We start from the raw sequence: 16878 nt of genomic DNA, 5'->3' as shown, positions 1-16878 counted from the left end.
GATTGTACTGTTCAAAACATATCCGTGTAAGATTAAGATGCCATTCTTTTTATGCTTCCAGGCAAAGTTGGGCGATCAGGGCAGTCTTTCTGAACTGGTCAATCTGATCCTGTCAGTTGCTGATGGAAACAAAGATGGACATGTTTCCCTTTCAGAGGCGAAGTCTGCTTGGGCACTTGTACAGCTGAATGAGTTTCTGCTGATGGTCATTCTTCGGGATAAAGAACATACACCCAAACTGCTTGGTTTCTGCGGGGATGTTTACATGATGGAAAGAGTTGAATACACGTCTCTGTATGGTGTAAGTGTTCCATGGATCATGGAGATTTTCATTCCATCTGGTTTTCGGAGAAGTATGGACCAGTGGTTTACACCATCATGGCCCAGGAAAGCTAAGATTGCTATAGGGCTTCTAGAATTTGTAGAAGACATTTTTCATGGGCCTTATGGTAATTTTCTTATGTGTGATATAAGTGCCAACATCTTGGGCTACAATGATAAATATGACTTCAAAATGGCAGACTTAAGAAAAATTGAGCCAGAGATGAATTTAAAGGAATTAATGAAAGATCGTCATTGTGTATCAGATATGGACTGTGTTTATGGCACAGACTGCAGGACTGTTTGCAACACAAATAAAATGAAGTGCACTACACAAGTAATTCAGCCAAATTTGGCAAAAGTGTGCCAATTACTTAAAGATTACCTGCTTCAAGGTGCTCCTACAGAAATTCGAGAAGAATTGGAGAAACAAATGTATGCTTGCATTGCCCTTAAAGTCACAGCACATCAGATGGAAATGGAGCACTCCTTAATATTAAACAATTTAAAAACATTGTTGTGGAAGAAAATATCTCACACTAATGATTCTTAGTTTCTCTACCAGAAGCAGAATAAGACATCATACCACTGTAGGAGGTTCACCACTTTTCATCAAAATCATGATCAGTATGTGTCTGTGTTTTCTTTTTTACTACACCGTAATTAATACCACAGCACCCTCGCCTACCATGGCAGGGGGAGAACCATCTCTCTCAGGTTCAGATGGCGAGCTCTGATATGAAAGTAGTGTCTTGATCGTGCTCCATAAATGGGACGAAGAGCTTAATTTCTACAGTGCACTTATACTCCTAGGATCTTTGCCATGAGACACTGTACTGCTCTCTATCATCAGCCTTCTGCTGACGGCGTTCACTGTGCTACCATAAGGACAACCTTAACTTTTTTACAATGCTGTGAAACATGACTTACTCGTTTGTAAATATCCATGCAACTCCAAAGTGTTTTTGCAAGTGGTTTTGCAAGCACTAGCCAAACAACCACCCCTGGACACGGTGTGGTTAGTGAAAAGCTGCTGTTTTAAATGATTCTACAGACATTTTTATGAAACTTAAATTTACTAATATTTTAGCATGGCAGAATTTGCACATCATGGTTGGAGAATTAAAATGGCTAAACAATTCATGTGAGAATAAAATGGTACTTTTAAGCGATGTTGTTGTATGCTAATAATTTGTATATTCCCCTTTGTGTTGAAACAAATGTTTGTTCAAGGTGACAGTTGAAAATGCCCAATTATGTGTTGAAAAGCCAATGGTCCTTTTGGAATATGTGTTAAAAATTGATTGACCATTGACTATCTGATCTTAGTCTAGTTTATTACCTTGCCTCAGTATTTATGTAAAGATTAATTAGAACATGGTTATAGGGTACAAAGCAAGGCTTTCACCTGGCTGATTGGCAACACACAAGATGTTCTTTTTTTTCCAGCAAAATTATTCTCATGCATTTCTCATTCTTTTTTCCTGGTCTGCATAATCAAGGCGACCCTTCCAATACTCAGTAGTTGTTCAGGTGTCAAGTACTTACAGAATTACTGTGTGGATCCCTCTGGGGCAAGTGTAGACCCAAAAACCAAGGATACCTATTGCATAACTGTACCCATTTGACAGTTTTCCAAATGTTCTTCTTTCCATTAAATATGAGACAAACTTGTTGGGTACATCTCCTCAAGGTAACCGGTACAAAATATCTTATGTGGTTTTAGGGCCAAATTGTTTTGTGTGTTTTAGTAGTTATCTTGGGTTAAATGTTTCGCTAAACCATTTTCATATAAAATGTCCATTTCACGTATGTTAAATTGTAGATCTTTAACATACAAAACGTACAAACCTGGAAGCTAGTTTATTTATTGCACATTTGTTTGGCGCTTATTCAAAACAATGGTGTTTCAAAGCGCCACAAGGCAAGTGTGGAGGTAACAAGGGGAGTAAATACAATGAAAAAAAGAAGAGTAAATATCACCAACGTGGTTCTACTAGGCCTTGTGACATTCGGACGTGCAGGTGCAGTGAAGAAAAATGCAGGAGATGATGAAGGGAGGGACGGGGGTGAGCAAGGTATGGGCAAGTGGTGGTGATCCTGGAAGTGAAGTGCCAGGGAAGGAGGCCACTGGCTAAGTGCTGGGCAGAGGGATCCCAAGGGTGGGATGCACAGCCGCCAGGCAGGGGGCCCACAAGGGCAGTGCTTGGGGGCTGGTACGGGGTACTGGTGTGGACTGGGCAGACGACCTCGTAATCTGTGAGATTCATGAAGGACCAGGCTGCCAGTCAGTGGGCTGATAAGCCGGGAAGAGAAAGAAGTAGAAAGCAGAGTTTTGAGAGGTTTACAGAACTTAAGGAGGTCCGACTCAAGTCTCGGAGTGGTAGGGAGGCTGTTCCAGAGAGGCACCAGCCAAAGAGAGAGACCTGCCCCTCACTCTACTTGGAGAAGCATTTGACAATAAGAGAGTTGGAGTTAGAGGAGCGGACGGCTCTAGCAGGGAAGTATTGAGGGAGAGAAAGTTGTAGCATTTAGTGTGGACCCAGGCACCAGAAAGCCTTGTGGATGATGCAGAGGGTCTTGGTTGTATTCGGTACTCTGCACTTGTAGATTCCTACTGTCTGCTATCTTTGCTTTTACCTTTCTCCCTGTTGCACCCTGGCGTACCCTAAGCTTCCTAATTACTGTACTGCTTCGCCAGACTGTGCTACTCACCTATAATGCATTCACTCCTGCTGCTGCTCCTGCTCCTATTCACCTCTCCCTATGCATTCTCCAGTCACGCTAAAACTGCCTCCTTTCCTATCCCTGTTATAAAACTCGCAACTCGAAACTCCACTACTCCTCTCTTTCACCTACTTCCAACAAACAAAGCCAACAAGCTAACCATACCTCTGCTAACACCTATCTAGCTCGACTCTCTTCTTGTGAGACCCAACTTCTCTTCCTTCCCTCATCCACTGAACATTGTACTCTGGAATGCTCAGTCTGTATGCAACAAAACGTCCTTTATGACGGACGACTTTCACTCCAACTCTCCTCCCCTAAACCACCTTGCTATCACTGAAACCTGAATTTCTCCATCTGACAATTCCACTCTGGCAGCCCTACATTACTCCAAATTATCTTTCATTCACTCTTCTCGACTTACTGGCAGTGGTGGAGGCATCAGGCACCTACTCTCTTCCCGCCTCAATGCCACACAATTCTCCAATGCCACATCCTCACCTACCTCTTTTGAATTCATCATCTCTACTATTGCTCTACCAACTCGGTTCACAATATCTCCATCTATCTCCCCCCTGGTGCCACTGGACCATTCTTTGATGATCTTGGGCAACTTCTTGATTCTCTTTCCACTAAATATCACCTCATTCTCTTAAGTGACTTTAACCTTCCTTCTCCAAAAACTTCTCAGAAATATGAACTTCAGTCTTTTCTTAGTGACCACGCTCTCCACTCTATCCATAAACTTCCTTTCCACACAGGGGCTAACTCTTTGGATCTCTCATCCATCTCCACCTCTCTCAGCCACTAATACTATCACACCATCCATATCTGATCACTCCATTGTTTGCACCACAATCTCCTTTCTGCCTTCTGACCTTTCCTCACCACTTGCTTCACCTATTTCTAAAATGAAATGAAACCTTCTGCCATTCCCCCTTTCTCTCTGACCTACAATGTTTCCTCCTTCACACTCGATGCCTCTTCCACCAACACTGCCTTATCCAGCTTCCAATCTCTACTATACGTCACAGCATCCTCAACCATTGGTCACCCCATTCGTAAACTCTGTACAGACATGCGTCGGCTGCTGCTCAAATGGAGGCGTGCCCACATGGGTGAGGAGCTGCAACTTTACATCTCTGCCCTGGACACTCTCAAGTCCTTTCTTGATAGAGCAAAAATGGATTTATACCTAACCCTCATTAACTCTCACTCCAACCATCCTCGCCGGCTACAGGGAACCGTAAACTCACTCCTCCCTCCTCCTACGTCTGACTATCATCTCCACTTTTGCAGCTAATGACCTAGCTGAATACTTTGCTGCAAACATTTCCTAAATTAGAGACTCTCTCCTGACCTTCCTTACACTCCCTGCTCCTACATTTTACACTCTGCCTACTCTACCATCATCATCTGCCTCTATCTCCCACTTAAGTCACACTAATACTGACAAAGCCCTATCTCTACTGATAAAAGCTAACCCCTCTTGTGTCCCCGAGATCCTCTTGCTCCTCAGCTAGTCAAGCCTTTAGTGGCCTCTCATCTAGCTGCACTCTTCAACCTGGCCTTCGACTTCGCTTGCTTTTCCTCTGTTTTCAAAACAGCCATGGTCATCCCTCTCCTAAAAAAGCAAGGGGCTGACCCGAACCTATCAGCTAAACGGTGTCTCTCCTTCTGCACTACTCTTAAGTGTTCAAGAGGGGTTTGTTCAACTGTCTTAACACTTTCTTACTCATCCTCAACCTTTGAGACCCCTTACGAGCAGGTTTCCGCTCCTGTCACTCCACAGAAACTGCTCTCATGAATGTGTCCAACTTCATTGCCTCTGATAAGCACTCTAACCTATCCTCTATCCTAATTTTCATTGACCTGTCTGCTGCCTTTGATACGGTCGATCACTCTAATTTTCTTAATACTCGTTCTTCTAGGGATTTGCGTTCAAGCACTTGCCTGGATTGAATCCTACCTTGCACCTCACCAATTCTGTCTCCTGGAGCAACATCACCTCTCAACTCACACCCCTCTAACTGTTGGTGTTCCACACAGCACTGTCTTGGGTCAGCTCCTTTTTACACTCTACATGTCTGCTCTTCGGGCACTAATCTCCTCCTTTGGGTTCTCGTACCAACTCTTCGTGAACGACACCCAAATCATCTTCTCTTTTCCTTTACTCTCATCTGATCTTTCTATCAAAATTTCCAACAGTCTCTCTGCCATTAAATATTGGATGTCTTTTCACTCTCTGTTCTTCCCGGCCAAAAACACACTCTCATCTCTTCCTCTGCCTACCCAGTACCCACCTGACACTCTCCCCTACTCTTCTTCAGCTAGAAACCTTGACGTCATCTATGACCCTTCTCTACTTTCATCTACAGAACTGGAAAAGCTGCTTGCCCCACCCTCCTAAATATTAGGAAAATCAGGCACCTCCTTCCTTTTAACACCACTAAACATCCCTTAACCACGTTTGTCATCTCTAAACGGGACTACTGAGCCAGCATCTTCTTTGATCTCCCCAACTATGCTTTCTGTCCTCTTGACGAGATCCTTAACTTTGCTACCAGGACTCTTTGAACTCCATCACTTCACATCTGCTTCCTTGTCCCATCACCAGGCTGGATGGCTGATGTTGCAAAACAGGGCCAGATTTAAATGTCTTCTCCTGGTCCACAAATCTATCCACAGTAAGGCACCACTGTATCTATCCTATGTCTAACTCTACAAACCTTCTTGTAATCTCTGCTCTGCCTCCTCGCCTTCCCTGTGCTTCCTCTTGCTTCTGCTCTTTCTCTCTTCTTGCTCCACTTGCATTGAATTCTCTTCCCCTGGACATCTGAGAAACAGTCCACATGGATTTGTTCAAGACCAAACTAAAAGCCTACCTCCTCACCTCTGCGTTACCCTCTTAACCTACCTCTCATCTCCATGGTAGTGGAAATGTTTCCCTTTCTTCTAACCTGCCTCTGTCCCTCACTCCCTCCACTGGTTCCATGTGTTAATATCCCTGCAAAAATATCACGATACAAAAACATTGCCATATTTTTGCAACGATATTGACCCATGGACCCTGCGGGGCACACCCCTGCAACCCCTGCGTTATTTTGCATCCCACACTCCCACAAATTATCCCACCCAAAAATATTGCCTATAGCGAGACAAACTGTCATATGTATGGTGATATTTTTGGTGGAGATATTTTGTAGGGATACCCCTCCACTCTAGCACTTCATCCACCATGGCCGCATCCAGAGCACAGCTGGCCATACCGCCTACCTGCAAAATGTCCAATGTTGGTTGTCCTTAATCGAAAGCGCTATATAAATTAAATACAAAATACAAATATATGTCCATTTATGTAGTGTCCCTGGTGACTGTTACATTTGCTCCCCTCCACAACCTGGTCACAATGTCCCTTAAACTCACCCCCTTCTAAGAATCTTACTGTTTCTCATCAAATCTATTTCATATCTATTGTATGTTCTTTTGTGATCAAAAGAGCATTGTTCCGTCTGTGTAAAATAAATATCTCATAATCTCAATTGCCAGGTGGGCTTCATGCTTACAGGTTTTCACCAACAACTTGATGGATGCTTTGGATTGAATTGTCACAGAAAGAAGTAAAAATCACTGACTCCAAGCCTACCAAAACTTGCCAGGCTTCTGTCAAGAAGGCATAGCGATGGTGCTGATCTTATGGGAGGCCAGAAAAGTAAAACTTTCTAGCTTTTCTCAGGAAACACCAATCAGACAGCAGAAATATTATTTTATCTGGATAAAACTGACCTCTCCTTGAATGCATCTAAAGAAATCTTTCGAAGGGATTGTGTCCTCCGACGTATTCCTTATCTTGATAGATCATCTCCAGCTTGCTGGCCTTGGAATTTTTTTTTCAGTAGAGGGCGCTGCGTGTCGATATCCCTCGAGCCGATGTCCCTCGACAGCCTCTGTATCGACGCCGACGTCATCATGCGTATAAATAGACTCGCGCAGCCTCAGTTGCTCAGTTTTTTTTTCCGCGCTTCGTGGGCCTCGGAATCGCGTTGCTCAGTTCGTTAGTCAGAAAATATATTCTTCATTATTCCTCGAATACCAACTCTTACTCGATGGCTTCCTCATCCGAACCGACGACTCCACGGTCCGGCTTAAAAAAATGTCGAGACTGTGGAAAGAAAATGTCACTGACAGATCCTCATAGGATCTGTTTGTGGTGCCTGGGATCGGAGTACCAATGTTCGGAGTGCGAGGACTGCATGTCCATGACGGCGAAAGCCTTGAAGGAGCGTAAGGGGAAGCTTGAGAGAGGTAAGACAGTTAAAACTCCTTTGAAAGTTTCCTCGGCAGAGTCGAGCCATTTGTCTCCTCGCCGACACAGGAAACATTCTCGTTCTAGGTCTCGAAGCAGTTCCCACCACTCTTCGAGATCCAAGCATTCAAGTAAGAGACGTTGAAGATCCCCTTCCTCGTCGTCTTCTGTTTCTCCGAAAAGAGTCACCTGCCCCACAAAACATAGCTCTCAGGCTGAGTGGGAGGAATTCCGTAAAAGGATGCTTAGCGTCTTCGAGAAAGCGGCCTCAACCCCCTCGAAGACAGCTGAGGGTGATAACCTGGGTGAAAGACCCGAAAAATCTAAACGCTGTGAGTTGTTGCACCCGGCAAAAGAAACTACTAGAGAGCGTCACAAACCCTCGAGCAAAGGCACTGTGCCATCGACGCCATTGTCGAAGGTCCCTTCGATGCATAAATCTGCGTCATCGTCGCCATTATCGAAGGGCTCATCGACGCATAGGTCGATCGAATCGATGCCGTCTTCGACGTCGAAAAACAACAAACCCACGGCCGTCACTACCTCACAGCCAGTGGTCATACCCAGGGCCTCTAACATGACTTCGAGGTCATCGACAACCTCGAGTAGGATCCCGATCCTCTCGAGTTCGTCAAGGCCTCTTCCAATCTTCTCGACGCCTTTTTCGGTGTTTCGAAGCCTTTAACGTCCGCGTCAACGACGTAGACGTTTTCCCAACCAATTATGACATTTTGCCCCTTCTGCTCTGGAAATGGGATTTAAGCCATTTCCAAGGTCTGATCATTTCAAACCTTTGTCTTCAATTTATGAGGAAGGGGAGGATTCGGATCAAGAAAGACCCTTCGGGTTGCAGAGATCTGCAACACCAGAACCAGAGGGATTTATCTCTGAGGAAAATAGGTTGAAGGACCTTCGAGAATCCTTACCTGAGGCAAGTGGGTTAGATACTTCCCCAGAAATAGAATTTGCCAAACCAGACCCAGGGGAACATGCTGAGACCCCTTACAGAATTATAATGGCAAGAATTATAGAATTAATGGGTTGGTCTACACCTTCACCTGCATTCCAAAAGGATGATCTTACAGACATTGTAGTTAAAGGCCCACAGGACGATCCTGTGGTTCCATTTCATGCTGCGTTACAAAGAAAAATATTGGATAACTGGGAAACTCCTGAGGTTATCCCGGCGGTTAATAAGTTATCAGCCAAATATAGGGTATCTACTACTGACCCTGATTTTTTGTCTAAACATCCAACTCCAGAGAGTCTGGTTGTTCAAGCAGCAACTGCATCCGGCAGTAGATCGGCATACCCTACTGTTCCACAGGACAGGGATGACAAAAGATACGACTCTATGGCTAAGAAAGTTTTTTCTGCATGTAGCATAGCGTTGAAATCTATTAACGCTACTTGTACGCTCGCAAGGTTCAGCCATATACTTTGGGAGTGTGCTTCATCAGCGGCTGACTGCCTCCCAGAGGGAGAAGAAAGGGAAGCGTTTCTAAACATCATTAAGAAGGATGGTAAAGACGCAATGTGCGAATCCCTTCAAACTGGCATTGATTCTGCTGACAGCATCAGTAGGGCCATGGCGGCAAGTACTAAAACCTGCAGATTTGCGTGGTTGCGAATGTCTGGGTTTGCTCATGATGTACAAGCCAGACTTTTAAATATGCCCTTTGACGGCTCTTCTTTGTTTGGTAAGAAGGCGGATGACAGCCTAGAAAAGTTAGACATCCAAAGCAGCAGCAAAATCCCTGGGAGCTGCAATCCGTCAAACGTCATATCGCCCCTCAGGAACCTCTTGGAGAGGTAAGTCCTTTCTCTTTTATTCCGCATTCGGAAAAGGCAGAGGACAGTCGGTTCAAAGAGGTCAAAAAAGACTCACCCAAGGTGGACGGGGTAAAAATACAAAAGCCGCAGCAGCAGGTGCGTCTTTACCCCCGGCACCTGCATCAGCTGCCTCTAAATCACACTGAGGACTCTCCTCACAAGACACCAGTAGGGGGCAGGCTAACTCAACATCTGACGGAATGGCACGATATTAAGTCAGATGCTTGGGCATTGGAGACAGTTGCCCAAGGTTACTGCCTGCCTTTTCTACGCATTCCTCATTCATCCACCAGGGAACAGCTCTCAGAAAGTTCCAGATCCTCTCCTCTTGCAGGAAATTGTAGACCTGCTGGAGAAAGGTGCCATAGAACCGGTACCTGCAGCGGAGAGGAACAAGGGCTGGTACTCCCACCCCCCCCCCCCCTACTTCCTAATACCGAAGAAGGACGGAGGACTGAGACCCATCCTGGACTTACGAGAATTGAACAAGTTCCTCAGGAAGGACAAGTTCAAGATGGTAGCTCTTTCTCGGATCCTTCAGGCCCTCCAGCTCCAGGACTGGCTGGTATCTCTGGACCTTCAGGATGCTTATTTCCATGTGCCAATCCATCTCAAACACAGGAAATACCAGAGGTTCGCAATTGGCGGCTCTCATTATCAATTTCGAGTTCTGCCATTTGGGCTGACCTCTGCCCCGAGGGTCTTCACCAAGCTAATGTTGGTAGTGGCTGCAAGTCTAAGGAGGGAAGGGATTCACGTCTACCCTTACCTGGACGATAGGCTGATCAGAGCTGTATCTCCAGAACAAGCTCAGATCCAGATAGATTATGCCTGCCACTTCCTTCACAAACTGGGCTTCCATCACAGAGACTCCAGTTCATTGGAGCGGTCCTGGACACTTCCCTGGGAAAAGCCTTGCCACCAGAGGTGAGGGCTCAAGATATTCTGCAGATGGTCACCAAGTTTCAAAATGGCCAACGTCTCCCAGCCTTCGACTTTTTGAGGTTGCTAGGCCTCATGGCATCCTGCATCTTCTTTGTGCCAAAGGCTCGCCTGAGAATGAGATCTCTTCAGTGGGCACTAAGAACTCAGTGGTCGCAATTCTCAGGGAGAATGACAGATCTCCTTCAGGTTCCGGACAAGGTGGCTCGAGACCTTCAGTGGTAGGCCTGCCAGGAGAACATCTTGAAAGGAGAACTGTTTTGGCAACCATGGCCGGAGATAACAGTAGTCACGGATGCCTTACTCACGGGGGGGGAGCCCATGCCAACGACTTGACCATCAGCGGTCGTTGGTCTCCATCGGAGTCCAGACTACATATCAACCTGTTAGAGCTGAGAGCAATCAGACTAGCGCTGAAGGCTTTTCTGCCAACTGTACAGGGGAAAAATGTCCTGATAATGATGGACAACACAGTGGCCATGCACTACCTCAACAAAAGAGGAGGCGTAGGATCACTGCCTCTGTGCAGAAAGGCGATGCAGCTCCGGTTTTGGGCAATCCAAGAAGGAATCTCTCTATCGGCAGTTCACTTAGCCGGAGAGAAGAACTTGACAGCGGACGCTCTGAGCAGGCAGAGTACAGTCTCCCACGAGTGGGAACTAGCTCAGAAGGTCCTTCAACAGATCTTCGCCAGCATCAACAGGAAGTGCGATCAGTTTTGTTCAAGGGAATTTCCCCCGAGAGGAGCTCTAGGGGACGCGTTCGTAGTGGACTGGGAGTTTCCACTTCTATACACGTTTTCTCCAGTCCCTGTCATTCCTCAAATGATCAGGAGGTTGAGCAGGTTCCGGAAAGCCATGATCCTAATTACCCCGGACTGGGCCAGGAGAACGTGGTACCCAGACCTTCTGGACATGTCCATCTGCCCTCCAATTCGTCTTCCACTCAAGGAGAATCTTCTCTCGCAGAAGGGAGGTCAGGTTCTCCATCCAGACATCAGAACCCTCAACCTTCATGCTTGGTATATGAAAGGTTGAGATACAAGGATTGGGACCTCCCAGATGACGTCATGGAGGTGTTGCTTTCGGCAAGAAGGCCAGCAACAAAGACTTTATACCACTGCCGTTGGAACAAATTTTGGAGCTGTTGTAGAGAAAAGAATATCGACCCCTTTCATGTGGTACACCAACGGTGTTATCTTTTCTACTCTATTTGGCAAATTCGGGCCTTCAGATTGGCACTATCAAGGGCTATCTCGCAGCGCTATCGATCTTGGAGCGCACTGCAGAGGAACCATCGTATTTCAAGTTACCTTTTAGTAATACAATTTCTGAAGGGATTAACCAATGTCTATCCTCCAAGACCATTCCAAGTTCCCTTATGGGACTTAAATTTAGTCTTAAATTTCCTGATGGGTACTCCTTTTGAACCACTTCACTCTTGTTCACTAAGGTTTCTCACCCTTAAAACTGTCTTATTAGTGACATTGGCATCTGCTAGGAGGGTGAGCGAATTACAAGCTCTATCTTGTAAACCCCCTCATACAATTTTTCATAAAGACAAAGTTGTCCTACAAGTGAAGCCTAATTTTCTCCCAACGGTGGTTTTTGAATTCCACATCACTCAGATGATTACCTTACCTTCATTTTATCCCCCTCCCCATCCGGGGAAAGAGGAAGAAAGGCTGCATAGGCTGGACCTAAGGCGGGCTTTGAGCTTTTACATCAGCAGACTTGCTAGGATTAGGCAAGCAGACCAACTGTTGGTTACTCTAGGCACAAATTGGGATTACCGATAACAAAACAGACCATTTCCAGATGTATTATTTTGGCCATTCTGGAATGTTACAAACTGGCAGGGAAAGAGCCTCCTCAAAATCTTAGGGCTCATTTAACCAGGGGTATTGCAGCCTCTTCGGCCCTCCAAAGAGGGGGGGTACCGATTCGAGACATATGCGCTGCTGCCACATGGTCGTCTGCACATACCTTCACAAGATTTTACAACCTGGATTCCTCCTCTAGCCAAGAGACTAGATTTGGCAAAGCTGTGTTGCACTCTGTTCATTCTTGAAGGGAAACACGGCAATTTTACTCCCATCTCCAGTTACACACCACTGCTATGGGAGTCTATCAAGATAAGGAATACGTCAGAGGACACAATCCCTTCGAAGAACAAGTTACTTCTTAACTGGTAACGTTCTTTCGATTGGATGTTCCTCTGACGTATTCCTTATCGCCCCTCCCATTCATCCCCTCCGTATAACTTCCCTTGTGGTTACAGCTTACGCTCCTTCTGGGTCAATAACCAATTAATGTAAAACAACTGTTAATGTCAAAACGGAACTGAGCAACGGACGCTGCGTGAGTCGATTTATACGCATGACGACGTCGGAGCCGGTACGGTGGCTGTCGAGGGACATCGGCTCGAGGGACATCGACCGCAGCGCCCCCTACTGAAAAAAAAATTCTGAGGCCAGCAAGCTGGAGATGATCTATCAAGATAAGGAATACGTCGGAGGAACATCCCACCGGAAGAATGTTACCAGGTAAGAAGTAACTTGTTCTTTGGCCTGCTATTAAGTAGCCTAAAAAGCCTTTCAAGCAACTAATCTCTTTTCTTCTCTCACAAACACCAGTGGATGTTTTGTTTGTTTATCATTTATAAAGTGCTCCTCACCCTCAGGTATCTGGGTGCATAATAAGAATATGCATTTTCTTAGTTACAGTACAAAAGGATTACAGGTTATGGTACAGTAAAAAATACAATGTAGTACATAGTCACACTGTGTAAGGATACAGTTGTAGGCATAATGAGGCATACATTGATAGTGCAAGGCTAATATACATAGATAAGGAAATGTCACTAGCGTTGTTAGCGAGGTCCTAGGAGAGGACGTCTAACACGGTGGGAGGTCTTTGGAGGTGAGCCACAGTTTGGTGTTTATAGAAGGATTGGTCAACTCTTAGGGTGGTAGGTAGGGAATTCCAAAGTTGGGCCGCGATGACGGGAAAGCTACTGCCACCTGCTTTTTTCAATTCGAACCTGGGGAACTCTTAGGTAGCCGTCATTGGTAGTCCTAGTGGATTGAGTTGGTCTTAGTGAATTGTTCTGTGAGATATTGGGGGGCTGAGTTGCTGAGGTATTTGTAAGTCAGGGAGGCTGTTTTGAGTTGAATTCTGTCCTTAATGGATAACCAATTGTTGTCACGTCTAAACCCAGAGATGTGTTGTCTTCTGGAGATGCCTAGGGCTGTTCTAAGTGCATTGTTCTGGAGGATCTGGAATTTATTAACAATATATTTGCTGGCACCTAGGTAAAGAGCATTGCAGTAGTCCATTTTTGACAAAATGAGAGCTCTAGCCAACTTGATGCAGCTTGCTGTAGAGAGAAAAGGTTTACAGGCGTGGATCAGGTTACAAGTGTTAGCTGTCGCCGACACTGTGGCACTGACTTGTGTTACGTAGACTCAGGGAGGAGTCTAGATAGAAGCCCAAGGTTTTTACCTCTCTAGCCACCTTGATGTCATTGCCATCAATGATGAAAGAGGGATATTGCTTACTCAGTTTCTTCTGATTAGGGGGCGGTGGCTATGAGTAGCAGCTCAGTCTTCTCATCATCCAGACACAGACCGTGTGTGGTCCTCCATGCCTTAATGATTAGATAGATTTTGTTAACCAAGGCCAAATCTCTCTCATTGTCGCTTGTCAGAGGTATAAGGATCTTGGTGTCATCTGCATAGTTAGTGTAGGTGACACCCATATGGTCCAGGTCATCAAACAGTGGTTTGGTGAACACATTATACATAGTGGGTGAAACACATGATACTTGTGGGACTCCACAAGTTATGGGGATAGGATTGGCAGCTGCTGAGGAGGAAAAAACTCATTGATCTATTGTTTAAGAAAGATTGGATCCATGCTGTTGCCTCTGCTGAGTAATGGGCCGCTGATGATAGGTGTTTGCAGAGCACCTTATGATCAACCAGATCAAAAGCAGTAGACAAGCGCAGTAGGAGCAAAAGGGCAGATTTACCTTTATCTTTCAGGTCGTCAATCTGCATTTTCAGGTCAATCAGGGCTGTTTCTGTGCCTTGTTGGGGTTTGAAGCCAGATTGTCGGAGTCCTAATAGGTTCTTGGTCTCTAAGGCATGATTTATCTGGATATAGGCTGCTTTATTGATGATCTTTAACAGGAAGGGGACTGTAGTGATGGGTCTAAAGTTGGTGGGGATATTTGGATCTAGAGTTTTTTTTTTATAGACTCGGTAATACCCATGAGTTTTTCAGATTAGTGGGGACGGTACATGTGCGGAAGGATGCATTGATAAGCGTGGTGATAAGTGGCTAATTCGCTAGCCGCTTCGTTAATGGTTGAAGCTGGGCAGGAATCTCCTTAGCAATTGTAAGGTTTAAGTGAAGCTATGATTTTTTCCACTTTGAGGGAGGATACTTGGGTGAATTTAAATTGTTTAGGCGGTTTGGGGCAGTTAGGACCAGATTTAGGAGTGTTTACTTGAGTTGGGAGGTTACTTTTTTTGGCAGCTATCTTGTTTTGGACTAGGGCGATCTTATTTGCTAGTCCATCTTGGATCTTGGTGCACCAGGTTTTGTCCTTGAGACAGTTATCTGTCAGTGGTGTGGGAGATTACAGTTCTCTTAATATGGTAAAGAGTTCTCTGGTACTCAAACTGGCTTTGTTAATCCTATCGTTGTAGGTATTGCGTTTATCTGAGAGAATTTCTTTTTATAATTAGCTGTGATTTTGAGGCGGCTGTCTTTGTTGGCTAGAGTGGGATTTTTTTTCCAGGTACATTCCCATTTCCTCTTTTCATTTCGTAGGGATATATGTTTAGGTTTAAACTAGGTGCTCAAATGTGCTTTAGGTTTGCTTTTACAGTTTAAAAGGTGCAATTTTTTTTAAGGCTGTGGTGATAGTATCATTGTAGAGTTCTACTAAATTCACCGGGTCAGAGGATTGATTATAGGTAGGAGAAAGGGCTTAAGATTGTCCACTGTGATATTCCTTTTGTTTCTGGTCGGGATGGGTGGAGCAGTGAGGTTTTGTTTATTCGGAAGTTTGCAGTCTTGGATATTAAAGGTGAGTAGAGAGTGGTCGGTCCAAGGGTAGGGTTCAATGGAGGTTATGGTAGTTTCACAGTTAAGGTCAGCTACCCATCCTTTTTCATGTGTGGGGATAGAGAGCTCTTTGTGTAAGGCCAAGCTCGGCCAGCGAGTTTGCCAGGGTACTGGCAGGTTGGTCATTGGGGTCATTGAGACCAAGGTTGATATCACCTAGTATTAAGATTTGTGAAGATGGTTTGGTATTGGTGGAGAGCAGAGTGATGATATCTTCCTCGAAGGAGCCAGTAGGTCCAGATGTAGTGTTATGGTGCGCAAGTTGGTGAGAGGGAGTTTGACAACAGTTCGCATGGCTTGGTGGGAGTATGTGGGACAAGTCTGAGACAGAGGGTAGATTTGGCAATAAAGGCTATTCCACCGCCTCTAGTGGATTCTCTGTCGGATCTAAGGACTGTGTAGTTGTCTGGAGTGGCAATAAGGAGTGAGGGGCCTGCAGCTGCATATTGCCAGGTCTCCGTTATTGCTAGGAATTCCACATTTGTATCCATAATTAGATCTGCGCTTTCTACTGCTTGTGCCACCAGGGATCTAGCATTGATCAGTGTACCAATGATCGATGTGGGACTATTGCTTTGGTCATTAGTGTCGGCTATAGGGACTATCGGTCTGGCTTTTGAACAGGCTTTGTGGGTTTTGGGTAGAGTTTTATATTGTCCCTATAGTTGGCTGCTAGTAGGGTGTGTCCCAGTTGTGATGGTATACGATTTGTCTAGCCTAGCGCCAAGTCTAGCGTTCCTAATTGCTGTAGGGCAAGGGCACTTTGGGATTATTCTGGAGGAGATAGTCTGAGGCGATAGGGCGTGGATCAGTGTAGTGGGGATGCAACATGGTTGGTTAAAAAGGGGATTGTTAGGGTTATTGATGGGAGCTATTGGAAGTGGGATGACTCTAAAGGTCGGAGATTTCAGTGGTGGCAGGAATGCTGTGGGCTTGATCCGGTCCGGAAGGATAAAGGGTGGTATAAACCTAGTTAGTTTAATCCGGTTTGCAGTGTTCGCAGGAGTAGACATAGTGGCTGGGTTTCTGAGAATTGGGTTTGGTATTTTGGAAAGTGGGAGCTGGAGCTTCAGTTGGCTGACTATATTACCTGGTGGGAGAATAGCATGAAGAGTGAGCAGGAATATGGCGCTAAAGGTAATGGGGATAGCATACATTGTTGGAGACATCAGGGTGAGCTAGCATAGGTCACAGAAGAGGAATGAAAGGTAGTCACAATGGGCATCCCAGTGATTCACGACTCGCAGGAAGCTAAGGAGCACAGTGGGTAGAGCTTTACAGTATGGATCGCTCAATAGAATAAAGGGCTAATAGCACAATGTGAGACTCAATTCACAGTAGGCGGAATGTTACAGTATGGCTCACTTAATGGCACAGGTCATACATGTGACTTTGAGTTCCTGGCACAATCAGTTATGGGTTACAATGAACATGAGCGGTAGATTGTACTGCCATGGCATGGCATAGGGCAGCTGAAGGATCTAGGCGGCGGGGGTATAGAGTTTGCGCAGTGCTAATTGATATCAGGTGACGTACATCGATGGATGAGGTCTGATGAAGTGTTGGTTGGCCTGCCGCGGGAGTCGAGCGACAAGAGAAGCGGGAAGTCTGAGT

General features: G+C 45.4%; 1 protein-coding gene across 7 annotated transcripts in view; it reads left to right on the top strand.

Annotated features, from left to right (window-relative positions):
• Window positions 1-1493, top strand: part of DIPK1A (divergent protein kinase domain 1A) — an 844817-nt gene extending 843324 nt beyond the window's left edge. For all 7 annotated transcript variants that reach the window (XM_069641811.1, XM_069641810.1, XM_069641812.1 and 4 more), the window contains one exon: window positions 62-1493. In XM_069641811.1, the coding sequence (XP_069497912.1) occupies window positions 62-874 (813 nt within the window). In that variant the 3' untranslated portion in view covers window positions 875-1493. The remainder of the gene's footprint in view (window positions 1-61) is intronic.
• The last annotated feature ends 15385 nt before the right edge of the window (window positions 1494-16878 follow it).

The sequence above is a fragment of the Ambystoma mexicanum genome, chromosome 1q (genome assembly GCF_040938575.1).
Source record: "Ambystoma mexicanum isolate Mex_15411 chromosome 1q, UKY_AmexF1_1, whole genome shotgun sequence".
Classification (NCBI taxonomy): domain Eukaryota; kingdom Metazoa; phylum Chordata; class Amphibia; order Caudata; family Ambystomatidae; genus Ambystoma; species Ambystoma mexicanum.
The sequence above is the reverse complement of the archived record's forward strand: the minus strand, read 5'-3'. Positions and strand labels throughout refer to the sequence as shown.